The 16817-nt window shown below is 44.4% G+C and overlaps 1 protein-coding gene across 1 annotated transcript; it reads right to left on the bottom strand.

Annotated features, from left to right (window-relative positions):
* Positions 1-1436: 1436 nt before the first annotated feature.
* Positions 1437-16046, bottom strand: FKBP9 (FKBP prolyl isomerase 9). Its single transcript, XM_015855031.2, has 10 exons — positions 15708-16046; positions 13750-13895; positions 13360-13549; positions 12527-12672; positions 11435-11624; positions 9939-10084; positions 8462-8648; positions 5804-5949; positions 3660-3823; positions 1437-3078 (listed from the first exon to the last, which is right to left on the bottom strand). The coding sequence occupies exons 1-10, from the start codon at positions 15959-15961 to the stop codon at positions 2896-2898; spliced, it is 1752 nt and encodes a 583-aa protein (XP_015710517.1). The 5' UTR covers positions 15962-16046; the 3' UTR covers positions 1437-2895.
* Positions 16047-16817: the final 771 nt, after the last annotated feature.

The raw sequence follows: 16817 nt of genomic DNA, 5'->3' as shown, positions 1-16817 counted from the left end.
CAGCCCTATATGTTGTGTGTAGGCAGCTGCGGGGATTACGCTACCAGAGCTAACACCAGGGGCAGGGCAGCTTTTGGTATTTCTTAGTTTGAGTGATCATGCTGAATCTTCTGAGAGAGCTGCCAAGTAGAAGTCCAAAAGGCAAAGGCCTTCCAAAAAGCACCAGAGTGTTTGGATGCACCTCTTACTCAACCAGTCTCCATCTGCTAGGGGCTGACCAGGTGCTGCTCCGACTTTACACTGGGACAAGTTTTTCCATTGACAGACATGTTACCTTTGGAATGCAGATAACAGTACAACTCTGTGTGTGTGAAAGGCAGCTGATACCACAGCTCTCTGCAGCACAGATGAGTCAGCAACATGCGAAGATACCAGCACAAGATCCTTCTGGCACCAGGTGTAACATTTCCCTGGTAACCCGACTATCAGTGCAGGGCAGGGAGCAGGTCTGGTCTGTCAGTGTCCTGTTCCTGAAGCAAGACTGTCCCAAATTCTTGTCAAGCATGCCTCAGGATTTCATATGAATGCACTGATTCCTCGCTTCACATCTTTTCCTCAGCCTCATCCACCCCCACAAGAAGCAAGTCATCACTCCTTCAGCGGGATCATCCAACCCAGCCACAACAGAAAATAAGGCCATAGAGAAAAGCATTAGGCAGTATCTTTAAAAAACAATTATCTCAAAGGACCTCCAACAACATTGTAGTCCAAATCACTCAAACGAGTACGCAGCCTAATAGAGCTTGGGTAGTAGCAGAAGTGCCTGATGATTTGAGGGAAGCACCTGCTGGCTTTCAGTTCCCTACGTGGGCACTGAAAACTGCCTTGGCAGAGGCTTTTGGATCCATCAACCACTTCTCAAGCATCACATGAGAAATGATTCACAGCCCTGAGTGCATACTTCATTTGTTAATTTGAAGGCAAGTATACAGACATAGAAGTATATATATATATACATACACGTACACACTCAAACATTTCTCATTAGAAACCTAATTCTAAAGTTTAAGGAGTAAGCAGCAATGCTAGGTGAATTTGAAACTCTTTTTCCCCCTTCTACTCACAGTATCTCTTCTATCTATAACAAATGTCCAAGGTCAAGCATTTGGGACCCCTACCCAGCTAGAAACGTTTCCCCCACCTGGCTGGGTGTTGCAGACAGCTCAGTCCCAACTGATAGAGTATGGGGTGGTTAACACAGGAAACTCCCTGCAAGACCAGAGAATTGATTTAGCTTCACTTCTGTGAAGTTCACAACCAAAATATCTTATTGTGGCTTTAACTGCTTCGAACCGAGTATTTTAATCCAAAATATCTTTCCCATGTGATGAATAGTAACAATGAATGTGTAAGACCATTGTGTGCCCAAGAAGAGAGCTGTGTGAAGGATATTTGCTTCTACTACGTCCCCACCTATCAATATACCAAGAAGAAAATGTAATTAAACAATCATTTTATTAAACAAAAATATCAGTTATCCAACATTTAATGATATCAAATGCCAAAAATAGTTCACTGCTTTTTCTTTAACAGCTGAATTAAAAACCAATACAAAATGTTTTTGGCCGAATCAAAATATCAGTTCCTGAAGAGCATCTCAGGGAGCTTACAACCCACATGTACAGATGAAGAAAAGCAAGAAACTAGACACAAAGCATATAATGAAACACAACTCCCTTTCTACGTGTCTTGACAGTGTTGCACTATACCTATTTGTGCTGTTTACATGTAATGTACCAAGGGGGGAAATCATACAGCTTTATGGAGACAGGGGGAGGGGGGGGAGAGGAGAGGGGGGGAATGGCTATTTAGCGTATTTTTTATATTAAGCAGCTATAGCTACATTTAGAGCTTTCACGGGTGACTGTATTAAGAATTCATAATCTAAACAGCACTCCCAGGGCTCATCTGATATCGAGGGATATGCCAGAACATTTGCAGGTGTAAACAACGGGGTCTGCTCCTTGATTTTGTCACTGTCTTTTTGTTTGTTGGCCATGCCAGGCTGCTGTGCTGCATGGGCTCCACGTGGCTCCTTAGCCTAACAATTCCCAAAATAGGAGGCAGAAGTCCAACAGGCAATCAATTGTATCCAGTATTTGTGACACTATTTGGGCCCTGTAAAACTAATATTTAAAGTCTAATGAGACTATAAATAAAGTCGCGACTATAAATGTTTGGGAATCACCCCCTAAAAACAGCGAGGACTGTTTTAACAGGCCAGCAAGAAGAGTCGAAAATACGAAATCTAACAGAGGGTGGCAAACTCATTTCATGAAGTAATAACCCACCCCACATGTGGATACAATTCTAGGCCAGTTCACAGCTTAGGAAACGTTGCAATGGCATGGTAATCATTTACATGGTCTGCAATTTGCAAATCAAGAGCTCCCACCGGCAGGTATTCCTCTGAGTCTGTTCTGTTACTGGTGCTCATCCCTTCTGAAAGGAAATGGGATCAACTACTGACAATTCTTGGTTGTTTTCACGGGCAATATTTTATTTGTTCTCCTGCAGAAATACTTCAGATACTGCGTGTTTCTTAAAATCCTTTTTAAAGCATTCTGTAAGCATCTCCCCACTTCGTATTGATCCGCGATGACTTCTAATCTTTAACGTGAAAACAGACCGCATGCTTCACGATGCCGTGTTTGGCAGTTCACTCTTTATCAGGTTACACATCCTCTCTTAAGGCACTTAAGACTGCTTTTTATTTCTACATACACCTAATAGTTCCAACTGAAAACCTCCTCCTGTTTCAACAGTCTGCCCAGCGCACATGCATGGGCACACGCAGGCTGAGCACTAACCTTACGGAAACACTCTTGCTTAAACCCCTCCCAGTACAAACGTCCTAAGAGTAGGCCTGCTCCATACCCTTCATTCCTTTCAGCTTTACAATTCATCGTGTCCCTCTTTGGCCTCTTGGTCCTTCAACTTGAATTCTTCAGCGGTAACTTTACCATTTCCATCCCGGTCCTGATTGGTGAACATATTCTTGACAATCTTCTCAAAATCAAAACCAGGAGCTAGTTTTCCTTTGCCAGAATCAACCTGAGCTTGAATGTACTCCGAAAACTGCGTGGGGAAGGAGGAGAAAACAGCTCATTTAGAACAAACACTGAGATCCGATGAGATAAATCTTACTACTTAAATTAGACTAATTAGGAGAGACGCATGCTGACACAAGAAGCTTGTATTGGAAAACAAGCCTCCACCTTCAGCTTAAAAGATCATGTGAGAGAAGAGAATGAAACACAGAAATGAGAGAAGAAATATCAGGATGCCAGACATTTTGTTAGAGTAGGCATTATGCCTTGCATTCATTTCCCATAACACTGATGAGGGGAAGTGATGAAAAAGTTGCCAGGTTACAAGGCTAGTTTTCCCTAAAAACCCTTTTTCTGACACATATGGCGAAGTGACTGAAGGTAATCAGACATCTGGCAGAAGTCATATTGCTGGCTTGCCCAGCAAAGCCCATAGTCAGCTTTCCTGATCACTGACACACTGGCTTCTTATTAACTTGAAAACACCAATGATGTGAAAAAAAGATAAGCAAAGTGAAGCAAACAAAGATCCCATTCTTCGATATCTGAGCACCTTGGTGATGGCAGTGGGAGAAAACCATTGGAAGTATTTTCACTGCCTTAGCTTACCTCTTCCAAAAGAACCTCTCCGTCATGATTCTGGTCTATTTCTTCAAAAAGATTGGGAGAGACTTCACCGTTCCATACAAACATGTATCCTTCGGGCAAGCCAGACACCAGCTCCAGCAGTTCAATGTCAAAAACTAACACAGCACTACCAGGCACTTCTCCTTCTGTCCCAACAAATGGTAAAGAGAGGTATTTATACCTTTCAGTGTGAGGACATTTGCTTTTAATACATGACTGTATTTCTCTTCTGTCTCCAATGAGTTCTTTTCTATTGTGATCCCCAAGCCCTGGGATTCCAAGCCCACCAAACCTTCCTGCAACCTTCAGCAGAGGGAAATGTAACATAAAGGAAGAATTCAGAATAAAACTGCATCCACAGTTTTTTATTAAAAAGAAAAAAATGGAAGGAATTAATTTATCTTACCAATACAGTGTGTATCAAGGTGTTAGTGACATATGTACATACGCATACATACTGTGGTGTTCTAACAGCTGGGTATATTGCCCCAATTAAACTATAGAAGGAGCCTAATTTATCCTTGAAAAAGAAAAACTGAGATTGTCTCTAACTTTTATCCAGCAGCAACAAGAACAGGCTCTTCAGATTTGTGGATGTTTATCAAAGCACTGACAATCACGCAGTGTTTCAGACCATGGATATCAAATACAATTCATATGATGCCAAATACCTCCCACTGGTATATTCTACTGTGTCTAGTTTTGGGCCCCTCACTGCAAGGAAGACACTCAAAAGAGGGCAACAAAGCTGTTGAGGGGTCTGGAGCACAGGCCTTATGAGGAGAGAGGCTGAAGGAGCTTCTCCAGTTCAGCCTGGAGAAGAGGAGGCTCAGGGGAGACCTCATTGCTCTGTATAACTTCCTGAAGGGAGGTTGTAGTGAGCTGGGGGTCGGCCTCTTCTCTTGTGTCATTAGTGGTAGGACCAGAGGGAATGGTTTCAAGCTGCGGCAGGGGAGATTCAAGCTGGACATTAGGAAATATTACTTCTCAGAAAGGGTGGTCAGGTACTGGAATGGACTGACCAGGGAGGTTGTGGAGTCACTGACCCTGCAGGTGTTCAAGGAACAATTGGATGTTGTGTTGAGGGACATGGTTTAGTGGGAGCTATTGGTAATACGTGAATGGTTGGACTGGATGATCTTGTAGGTCTTTTTCAACCTTGGTGATTCTATGATTCATTATGAGTTTTTAACAAAACAGATGGTTTTTTTTCCATTGTATAAGGTATTTTTCAAAGTATTATATAATAATCTTATAGAACAGTATAAAACGTCTTATATTTGTAAAACTCGTTTCTTCACAATTCTTACGGAAACCAGGTTCAAGTAAAAAAGCCTCTTTAATGTTTAGCACAAATTAGTTCTCCATTAAGCCTGACATTTGGTCCCTGGTAGTCTTTATAAAATACAAACTGTTCTGGAGACATTCATAGAGCATGACTACTCACGCAACTGTTTCCATATTAAACCAGAGCTTTTTGCTCCTGGGAATCTCCTGGTAAGACTCCTTTCCCTCAGCTCCTTAACTATCAAAGTTCTTGTCACTTCTACATTGTTCTTTCTAATTATTGTTGTCCCTATCGTCAAAAAACTGATAAGCCTCAATGCTCTAAATCATGGATTTTCCAAGGTGTCTTGAATGTTTTCGTGCTGGATTTTCAATGGTGTTCATACGTTTACACTCAGATCATGTGGTTTCTGAATTTTGAGTTTGCTTCGAATTTTCTAACACGTCAGTGCTGAACTTCAGTTGTCTTTTGTACATAACACAGTGAGGACCCATTCCCTATCAGTGAGAACAGTGTTTACATCCCTCTGCAACACCAAAGTGCCTGGAGCTTTCCATTTTGGCAAAGCAACATTACTGGAGCATGTGTTAACCTTTGTACTGGGATACTCTCTACACTGGCCACAGCAATAACATGGCTTAAATGCAACACACGCAGTATGTTCCTTTCAATAGGGAATGGGGGCACTGCCTAAAATAATGAAATGAAAAAGCTCTAAAGAAATCACACTGAAGCAGCTAAGAGATTCTGACCTTATCCTAATACATAATAAGTAACAAAACCTGCATACATGCTCCAGAGATCCTAAGTGGATGTGCAATAGGTTTCACTTACTTACCTACTCCATCTTCTCCATAACCAAGATGAGGTGGTATAACAACTGTCCGCCGTTCTCCAACACACATATCTCGAAGGCCCATGTCCATCCCTATCACCACCTGTCCGGATCCCAGAACTATGTTGTAGGTCTTACCAAGACTGTGTCTGTAGCAAGGGGAGAAGGAAAAGAACAACAAAAAAATCAACATACTGTCAAGAATTTCTCTTACTCAGAGATACTGTGTAAGTAGCAGTTTCTAATTAGTGTTCTGTCTTTGCCAACAATTAATTTCATGCCTAATGCTCTGTTCTACCAAGCAGTTGCCTGAAGTTCTTCTCAAGGCAGCAAGACACAGCCAACATCAAACAGAAGCGTCCCAGCTGTTGGTAAGTCATCTGGTATTAACATTCTAGGTTTCTTGAAAGAAATCCCATTAGAATGATTCATTCTGCCAATTAAACCCCCAAAGTTGTCAAAGTTATCTCTAAGCAAGATGTTCCGCCTCTCAAATACTTTCAACTAACAACGTTGGCTTTTTTAACAGATCTAAAAACACCTGGTGTACATTTGTCCCAGCACTAGAAACCTCTGAGGACTAGGATAGATTCATATGCATCAGTCATGCCATCAAAATTAATCATTCACCATTACATCCCTCTAAAACATAAACAACTAAATTATCAAGGCAGCTGGAAAGTATAAGAATACTACTGCTATTTAACATTATCATTATTCAAATTATGCTTCGTTGTTCTAGATTATTCCTAAGATTAGAAATCATAAAGAGATAACCCAAAAGATAAGCATATATTGTAACTCTAAAAGAAGACTGTACAGTGTTAAGACGTATTACATAGTATACACCACATCAGCAGGATCCTTTCTTCTGTCAGTCTCCTGTCTTTGGTTATTTGGCTTGACTTTACCATTGCAGGACATTTGTTTTTTTATACAATAGCAGTCATTTGCAAAGAAAACAATTCAGAGGAGAGGAGGCCCTAAGAACTGCTTTGAATAATACAGTCTTAACATTCCTCAGCTCGTGCCACAAAATGAGAATTGTGCATTTCTACCACATAGAAGGTGTTCTGTATACCTGGTGTTATGTGTATGCGTACCTGACTACAACATAACATCATGTGCTTCGACATAAGCCAGCTTTTCAGCTCTTCAAACTATTGTATGAATTGCGAAAACTATGCACTGATTCCTATAAAAATTATAACCTGTTTAAAAATAGCTTTTTCCAACTTCCCTTCCAAAAATAAAACATTATTTAGATGACTAATGCTATCCAAAACACAACAGAAACAAGCTAGCAGAAGTATTGAAGCTGCAGCTAATAGTGCTGTGGGCTTACTTTAGCTGTATATGAGAGACTGGAGCAGTCTCTGCTATCCTCGTAAACCTACTGTCAACAGGAAGGAGGAAGAGGAACATTATAATCACAGCAATGACCTGATGATAATTTCTCCACACTGCCACTTATTGCAACAGTACAGCTGCACTAACGTAAACCAGCACCCATGTGTGGTACAGACACAATGATGACCACTTACTGTACAACACCCTGAAGCTAGTTTTAACAGGACCACACCTGTGGTACCTCTACAGAACGTCTCTTAGAAGCACTGAACCAACAGAGTGCAAACTCTACCCAGGAAACTGGACAGTTTGTTCACACAAAGCCCTGTGCCATTCCAGTACGACAGGCCCAGATTCCTGAATTTGCCAAGGAATAATTGCATGCATCAGTACAGGCTGGGGGAAGTCCTGCTGAAGAGGAGCTCTGCTGAGAGGGACCTGGGTGTCCTGGTATAGGACAGGTTGGCCATGAGCCAGCAGTGTGCCCTTGTGGCCAAAAAGGCCAATGGCATATTGGGGTGTGTTAAAAAGAGGGTGTCCAGCAGGTCGAGGGAGGTGATCCTCCCCCTCTACTCTGCCCTGGTGAGGCCTCATCTGGAATATTGTGTCCAGTTCTGGGCTCCCCAGTACAAAAAAGACAGGGATCTCTTGGAAAGAGTCCAGTGGAGGGCCACAAAGATGGTGAAGGGCCTGGAGCATCTCCTCTATGAGGAGAGACTAAGTGAACTGGGTCTGTTCAGCCTTGAGAAAAGAAGGCTGAGAGGGGACCTGATCCAGGTCTATAAATACCTGAGATGTGGGGGGCAAAGTGGCGAGGCCAGACACTTGTAATGTGTGGAGATAGGACAAAGGGTAACGGGCAGAAACTGGAGCATAGGAAGTTCTGCATGAGTGTGCGCAAGAACTTCTTTACAGTGAGGGTGACGGAGCACTGGAACAGGCTGCCCAGGGAGGTGGTGGAGTCTCCTTCTCTGGAGATATTCAGTACCCACCTGGACGCCTACCTGTGTGACGTGGTGTAGGGAACCTGCTTTGGCAGGGGGGTTGGACTCGATGATCTCTGGAGGTCCCTTCCAACCCCTATTATTCTGTGATTCTGAGAACTCATTTCATCACTGTACCTGTAGTGTTTATGTTCTTTTCCAGCACATTCCTACACCCTCTTTACTCCTGATTCTCTCACTATGATTGACTGCCTACCTTCTCCTATACATCTTAGGCAGACAGACCTAAAAAATACAATCTATGCAATAGCTTTTCAGGCTACTCACTGCTGCCAGAGCCATTTTCTTTAATGGGTAATATACTTACGTTGAGACTAGAGGAGTGCCATCCAGGAGCGAAGCATTGTAGTGATACTTCAAGTAGTCTCCCTTCTTACTCAGTAGGCTGCAGTTGGAAGGTTTGTAGTTAACTGTAATGCTGACTGAATCAGAGGGGTTGTGGAAATCAGCCACATGGATGTCAAAGACCAGCACAGCAGATCCAGGAATCTTTCCTAGATAAGAAGCAAATTAGGCAAGTAGTAGGAAAAGAAATGGTACCCAAAAAGTCATATGATGTCCAGGTTCTGTACCCAGTAGGAATATTAATTCCCTCTATGTCCATTACTGAGTTATTTTGTTCTTCTTGTTCAGAATTAAAGGATTACATCTCTACAAGCAACAGATGCAAGTTTCATCCAATATAGGAAAGAGAACCAGTAGAAAAGCACTGAGTCTGCACTCAGTTTCACAATGAAGGAAAAAATATTCATTATTATGAATTGAAAAACTACTCCAAAATGAAGCAATAAGCATCAGTTTTCCTCTGATCACCCTAAATGAGACTGCTGTTTGTTTCACACATCAACTCATTATCGATCATCAGAATTCTCATATGATTTCTTATGCTTCAATGAATGTCATTGTGTCTTCAAGGTTACATTTTCCTAGTATGTGCTGATAGGAAGCAACTTCTTCCCCCCTACCCAGGATAAAATGTAATTGCATTACCAGCAATGGCAGGCACATCCAGAGCCAGCAATGAGTTTTGTTGCTAAGGAGCCTAATTCCCAAATCAACAGCCCAGAATTCATATTCACAAATGGAGGCTTTTCTTCTAAGTTAGTTTTTCCAAATATCAACCCCGGAGGTACCTTTTAAAATACCAGCCACAAACTGTGACTGGTTAGAAGGATTATCACATTCAACCTCTCACAGCAATCCTTTTCGTACTAGTAAGTCTTCCCAAAGGAATTTTAATTGTATGTTATACATACACAGATACTTTGCTGTTACATGCATCCACCGTTTACAGAGGCGGCTTAGGAGTCCACAAAACCTGTGGCTGTGGAAGGAATGGGGAAGAAAACTTAACACAGTTAATTCCTTTAGCACACAGCACTTGTTAAGACACACAGGAAGGAATCTGACTCCGCAGTGCTGCAGAGTTTCTGGCACCCGAGTACCAGTCTGTCTGAAGCACTGATTATCCAAATGATTTCAGGTCACCAAGTACCAATCTGCCTGAAACGTTAATTATCCAAATGATTCCAGGTCACCAATCACATGAGAGTTTGTCCTGCATTCCTACTGTCCTGCCTATTGGGTAATTAAAATAATTTCACATGTTATGGGTGTTATCCTGTCAGCTGCATGCCCACAAATTAACACATTAATTTATAAGCCTTCTGAACACCAAGTAGTTGAAATAAAATACTTTATATATCTTAACTATATACAGCTGCGCTGAACAGCAAAGGAAACATCATTAATTATGGAAGTCTTGAATGAAAAGTCAGTCTCACCTCTTCCTTCTTCTCCATATCCAAGGTGAGGAGGGATTATTATTCTTCTCCTTTCACCAGTGCATACACCCAGCAAACCTTCATCCATCCCAGCAATGACATAACCCTTCCCCACGTAGGTGTCATATGTACGATTTCGTGAGTAGCTGTGGAGAAGTATTTGCATTTTTAGCAGTGCCAGGTTCTCAAGAGGGTACAGAATCTTGCAACACCATTCTTAAACCACTTATGTCAAACACGTGGTCATTAACCATCACCAGAGAGACACAATGCAATCATCACGAATGTAGGCCACCAAGTTTTACAAGTCAGCGATGCATACGTGTCATTAATTAGCCAATACTGGGACCAAGGCTTGTTTGCAAATACATCCCTTAGACATACGGAAAAAAATCTCACCTATGTCTGTACTTTATTGCAACATGACACTTGCTGAGTTTAAACTGCTGAGAAAAAAAAAAAAATCAAAGTTTTCTCCTTTAAATTTTCCCCTGCTCTAACCCTATTTTCCTAAGTGCTTAGCAAGATATATTTCAGGTTCATTTTGGTGAGACACCTATCTCATTTTGCAACCACAGCTATGCTGTTGAACTGCTACAGACAGGAGGTGGAATAACTAAGTTCTCCTGGGATGCACAGCATCACAATGAGTCATGACAACAAAACAGTATCAGTGCTATGCCTTCCTTCTTAACTATTCCAACTACTAATTACTGACAAAAGCCCTGTCAAACTGACAAAAATACTACAACTACTTTAAACAGTTCTTTAATTACTACAGAGAAGACAATGCCCCTGTAGATAAGCTGGAAGTTCTTAACTTGCAAGTTTTTGTAAGGTGTTCTGAAAGCTGGAGAAGGAAAGTAATGCACTGCTCATTAAAAGAAATAAATTAATTAGAAATGTCTCAGTAAGTTACAAGGCTATTATTCATCATATAATTCTGTACAAGGCGTGAATGTGCCCAGAGCACTTTGAATGTGTAGTGACAGTGAATCCTCTTCCTTTATCACAGAAACTGTGTTGATTTGTGTCTTGAAAGGCACCAGCCTTCAAAATGTAGACAGCTTTCAAGTAGAGACAAAAGGCTTCGGAGATTAACCTCCAACTAGCCACAAGATCACTGGCCTACAATTCTCAGGGCATAAAACGTAAGATAGGAATCATATTTCCTCTCTCTTCAGTAGTGTTATCTACTTGGCATATAAGCTCAGTGGAGCAACGACTATTCAAGCACACATATCTGAAGCATGTAGAGCTTCATCAAATAGATCGCAACCCCTAGATGGCGTCTCTGATACTGCCAAATAGAAAACAGCCCTCTTGTCTTCCGAGTTTGAAAAGAGCTCAAGGAAGGGTTTTTTATATACTAGAAGATTCCAACTCCATTCAAAATCTTTGAAAAGGAAGGAATAGTGAAGATCTTCACATATTATGGACAAGACAGACAAAGCAAGTTAGAAATGGAATCTGTGGTGCTAAACAGTTTGGGTTACCTGGAATCAAACAATGTGCCATCCAAAAGCGTGCCATTGTAATGGTATCGGATGAAGTCTCCTGTTTGGGTTCTTCGCTCACAAGATTCCGGCACGAGCTGGTTCTCAATAGTAATACCATCTTTAGGGTTATGGAGATCTAGCAAAACCACGTCAAAGACAAGAGAAGCTTGGCCAGGGATCTCCTTACCTGAAAATGACAGCAGAAAGCTGGTAAGACAGAGCACATGTTCTACAGGGAGCTTAAGTGTTCTTGTTGAAGAAAAATACTGCCAAATCAGCCAAATCAGGCACTTCTCCTAAAATAAATCAGCATTATCTGCTTCTAGTCAGTCATTCTATGTGTGGTTTTGTCACTTAATACTCCCATTCAGTTATTTCCTTCTGTTTTTATAGTGATAGCACTGCCTCATCAAAAACAAGGCTCTTTAGTAATGCTCACTGTGTGCTATCCGAGTTCCATGTTTTAAGCTATCACTATTTCCAATGCATTTTATGAATAAAGTATCCATTAGGATATGGATATGGTACATCCGCTCTTCCTCTCTTGTTAACACCAAAACAGGAGACTACAAAACGGAAGCTGAAGATGGATAAATTGACTTTCTCAGTAAAAAAATAAAGATACCTCTTCACCAACACACACATTATAATGTGGGTTGCTCTCTCTGAGAATCAGCGAGCTCAAGATCTTGTCACAGTTTTAAACACAGCCTGTTTATTTCTGTTTTCTGCTCTTTGTGGCAGTCTTTGGAAGAATTATGCAGTCACCTGGCTTCAGCTTTTTGGAGCTATTATTAACTATAAGTGATATTCTCTAAAGGAAATATTCAGTATGTAAAGATTACAGTTTGTACCAACAATGTGTTAACTAAGCAATGTGCTGCTCACGTTAAAAGAAATCTTACTTTTTATCATCACTTACATCCCATGCATAACACACGTTTACCCTCTCTTTCCATCACTTTGTCCCCTCTGTCTGAAATGCGTAGTCATGCTGATCATGAGTTTAAAATACACAAAACTCAAGTTTGTCTTAGAACATAAGATGGCTCAGATTAAAAACAAAACAAAACAAAGAACAACTTTTACCATCTCCTTCTTCTCCATATGCCAGGAATGGTGGTATCGTGATAATGCGCTTCTCCCCTAGGCACATCCCCAAGAGTCCCTGATCCATTCCAGGAATCAGCCACCCAATTCCCACATATGTATCGTAAGTTCTCATCCGATTATGGCTAAGAACACAAAACAAGCAAACAAACAAAGCCAACAAACAATTCAGATCTGCAAGCAGGAACAATATTAATCCCCAGTAGCCAACCAATAAGCATGATACATGTCACAATTTGCTGCTCATTACTAAAATCAACGTTGCTTGTTAATTTATCAAGGTCTTGCTGCCTAGCATTTTCCAGAACAGACGGCTATCTCAGGAAGCTACCAGAGGGTTTGAAACAAATAGAATGGCAGCAGCTATTAAGCATAATTTTCCACAGGACTTTAATGAAGGACATACGCTGCGCATTTAAAATCCCAATATAAAAGTGTTAATAGCTCCACTTCTTTGAGTCCTCTGCCTGCTTAACTTATAAAGCTCGTATGTAACATGAATACCTATCCTACACTGGTGATAAAACTATTAGCTGACTGCAGCAGACAGTAACATAGATACGGACTGCTAATACCTGTGCAGAAATTATACAGCTGTTTGTTCTATTGGTTTGAGTCAGTACTGCTGTCCCATAGTCCCTGAATAAATTATTTTTATATGATGCTAGCTTTAAGCTCTTGGGAAAACTGCCTGTGTTTCTGGTCACATAGCACTAATTGCTATACCAACAGAGTGGGAGAAGAAGATGTTTTCACGTGACTCATTCAGACACCTGCTAAAATACACGAGCACACACAACCCAGCTGCACACCTGGAATCAAAAAGAGTCCCATCTAAGAAGGTCCCGTTGTAATGATATCGTACAAAGTCAGACACCTGGACCCTCCGAGTGCACTTCTCAGGTTTGAAGTAAGTCTCAACCTGCACCTCGTCTTCAGAATTCCAAAGGTCTATCAGAAGCACATCAAAATGGAGCACGGCGTTGGGGGGTATCACACCGGCTGCAAAAGCACAACAACACAACTGAGTTTATTTCCTGTTTTCTAAAGAGCAGCAATATAAAGGGAATCAATCGGCACATTCCCTAAACAATCCATGGTGCACAATGTCTTCATTTGCGGGTTTGCATCCCTCTGTTCCTTAGTATTTCTGCAGCTGCACAGGGGCAGCCGCAGCTCCTCCTTCAGCACACTGTACTTACACACGCCTTCGCTTCCATAGGCGAGCTTGGGGGGAATCTTCACGAAGCGCCGCTCGTTGACACACATGCCAACCAGGGCCTTGTCCATCCCAGCAATAAGTTGCCCTTTTCCCACAAACACGTTAAAAGTGGATCCCCTGTCATAGCTGCAAAGGGAAAAGCAGGAGAAAAAAAAGAAAAAGGTTAGTGGTTCATTAATGATTCCTCTGCTGTTTTTTGAGAGGTTATCTGTAGCTCGTGCCCCCTTTGCCTGTTAACCAAGTTTATTGAGAGGCAGCTGCTGAGGGAACAATCAATTCCAGGCATTTCTGAAACTCCAGGCCATCCCTTCCTTTGGTGATCAGCCAGCACGGTGATGCTGCAGGGGGAAATGATGTCAAACCCTCCTTCCAGGACACGTGTGTCACTCAGCACAACACACTGAGCTCCCTCAACATGCCGAGATCCCAGCAGCCCCTCGCATGTTTCACTGGGAGCTCTGCTTCCTGGCAAGCGCTTCCTTGAAAACAGAGAGCCCTCTATAGGCAGCACTCACTTTCTGTTGCACGGATATTCTCACTCGCCCGCAAGGAAAGTAAATAAGCTCCCCATAAAGCGGGGCATTGAGTCTGGGATGAACTGAGTAGTTGAACTGAGTAGAGCTCACAGCTCTGCATAAGTGACCCAGCAGACCCCATACAGCTTGGTTTCTATCCGCAGAGCTCACCACACTAACAGCAGATGCACAGGCAACTAGATTCAAACCTAAAAACTCGGATCACTTTCTGGCTGTGGAAATAGAAATGTTAATACCCGCAGGAAACAAGAACAAAGAAAGAGGTGTATTAGTCGATTAGGTGAAATAACTGTCACTGGAAGATCTGGGAGGAGTGTGTTGGCAAGAGGAGCAGCATTACTGGTTAGGAGCATCTGCACAGAACTGGAAGCTTAAAGTCCGTGGTCATTTTCAATAGCTGAAGAAGAATCAGAATAAACCTTCCCTTACTTCTAGACCTGAAGGATTTAGATGAGACTGCCACTGTCACCGGCTATGAGCACTGCCATTTAGAGGGCCCGAGGGGACGGACAATGCACAGCCCAGTCCCACCCCACACAATTCACGCCCAGCCATCAGGAATGTTGAACATCTCCATGCTCCACAAGCACACGCTCAGCCGTGGGGTCCAGGTGCATAGCACAGTGCAGAGCTCTGCAGGGCACAGCTTGGCACAGGAGAGACCAAGGATGTCTGCGGATACAGCAGGCACACATCTCTCAACATATGGCTGCTCCCCACAGTGGCATGAATTTTCAAGTGAGTGGGGAGCACACCGTCCTCATACGGAGCTATCCTGCAACGCACTGGGAGCCCCCCACAGCTGCACTCTGCAGGATGATGATTTCCCCGGGGCATGGGGAAGCTTAGGGAGATCACAGAGAAGAAAGCAGGCAGCGAGCAGTACTGCTGTCCCTCTCAGTCTCCTGATCCCACTGTTTAGGCTTCCTGATTCCAAAACAACAGGAAGAAGGAGGCAAAGCGTTTTGCTGGAGATAGTCCACGTTGACTCAAGGATAATATACACAAACGTTTCTGAGCGAGCTCTGCTCCTGTGTTTCTGTCAGTGATGGTTTGGAAAGCTTTGCGTTCTGGTAGGGCTAAGCCTCGAAAAGACCGAAGAAAGTCGCGGAAGGAAGCAGGCAGGAAATCCCTTGGTTGTGTGACAGGACATTGCTGCTCACCGGGACATCCTGACGGCCCCGGAGTCCCTGTGGTAGCAGAATGAACGCAGCGGAGAGCTACAACGGCCCCAAAGCGGGCCCGACCGCCGCCGCGGTGCCCCCTCACCAGACCGCAGCCCTCCGTCCTTCCCACTCCCTGCACAGACACCCTCCGTGCGCACCCACCCGGCCCCGACCTCCTCCCCGCGACCCCCAGGCGGCTCCCCGCCTCCCTCCCGCTCGCGGTGCCGCTCGCCGACCTGGAGTCGAAGCGGGAGCCGTCGGGGAAGGATCCGAGGTAGTGATAGCGCACGAAGTCGCCGCGCCGCACGGCCCGCGGGCAGCGCTCGGGCACGAAGCGCCGCTCGACGTGGACGTCGGCACCGTCCCAAGGCGGCTCGGCGGCGGGCACCGGCGGCGCCTGGCAGGCCGCCCAGCTCACCAGCATCGCCGGCAGCAGGAGCAGCGCCCCGCAGCCCGCTCCCCGCCGCGGCACGGCCGCCGGCCCCGCCATGGAGGGAGGCGAGGGGGCAGCGGCGCGCACGGCGGCGGCGAGGCAAGTCTGCCGGCTGCCGGCCGCGCCCGCACCGCTCCGGACCGCTCCTCCTCCCGCCGAGGCTGAACTTGCAAACGTGGATGCGGCGCCTCCGGCCCCTTTCCCCCACAATGCTCCCACCCGGGGCGGGGCGCGGCCCTGCTTTGTGGACGGGGGGTGAGGAGCGGTGCCCCCGCCGCGACGTGGCGCTGCCCGGGTCCGTCCCGCCCCGCTCCGCTGCTCCCTGTCGCGGCGGGGGGACAGGACCGCAGCCGGGCCTCGCCTGGATCAGCGACCGGGAGCAGCGCTGCCCGACGGGGCAAACAGCGGGGTCGGCGTTACCTGGAACGGTGCGGGTTCGGAATCGCCGCCGCGTGTTCCCTCCTTCGTCAGGCTTCCAAAGGTGCAGGTATTCGCAACGCCCTGCAGCCTGAACCTTGTGGATGGCACAATAAAATGACCAACAGACACCAAGTGGGATGCCAGGGCACAAAAGAAGTGGGCGTCCATGTCAGCCGAGCATCCATTTTCTCTGCTCTTTCATCCTGCAGGTGGTGATAACAGAGAACTTAGGTTTCTCCTGGGTTAGTCTAACCTAAATATCTAACCTAAAGCTCCCCTCTTTTAGATTAAAGCTATTTCCTCTTATCCTATCATTATTAGACTGTACACAAAGTCAGTCTCACTCTCCTGTTTATAAGCTCCTTTCAAGTACTGGAGGGCCACAGCAAGGTCTCCCTAGAGCCTTCTCTTTTCCAGGCTTTCTTCATAGGAGAGGTGCTCCAGCCCATTGATCATCTTTGTGGCCTTCCTCTGGACCTGCTCCAACAGCTCC

Source organism: Coturnix japonica, chromosome 2 (assembly GCF_054131305.1).
Source record: "Coturnix japonica strain WE chromosome 2, WE-NBRP24, whole genome shotgun sequence".
Classification (NCBI taxonomy): Eukaryota; Metazoa; Chordata; class Aves; order Galliformes; family Phasianidae; genus Coturnix; species Coturnix japonica.
Note: the sequence above shows the minus strand (reverse complement) of the source record. Positions and strands in the feature narration are given on the sequence as shown.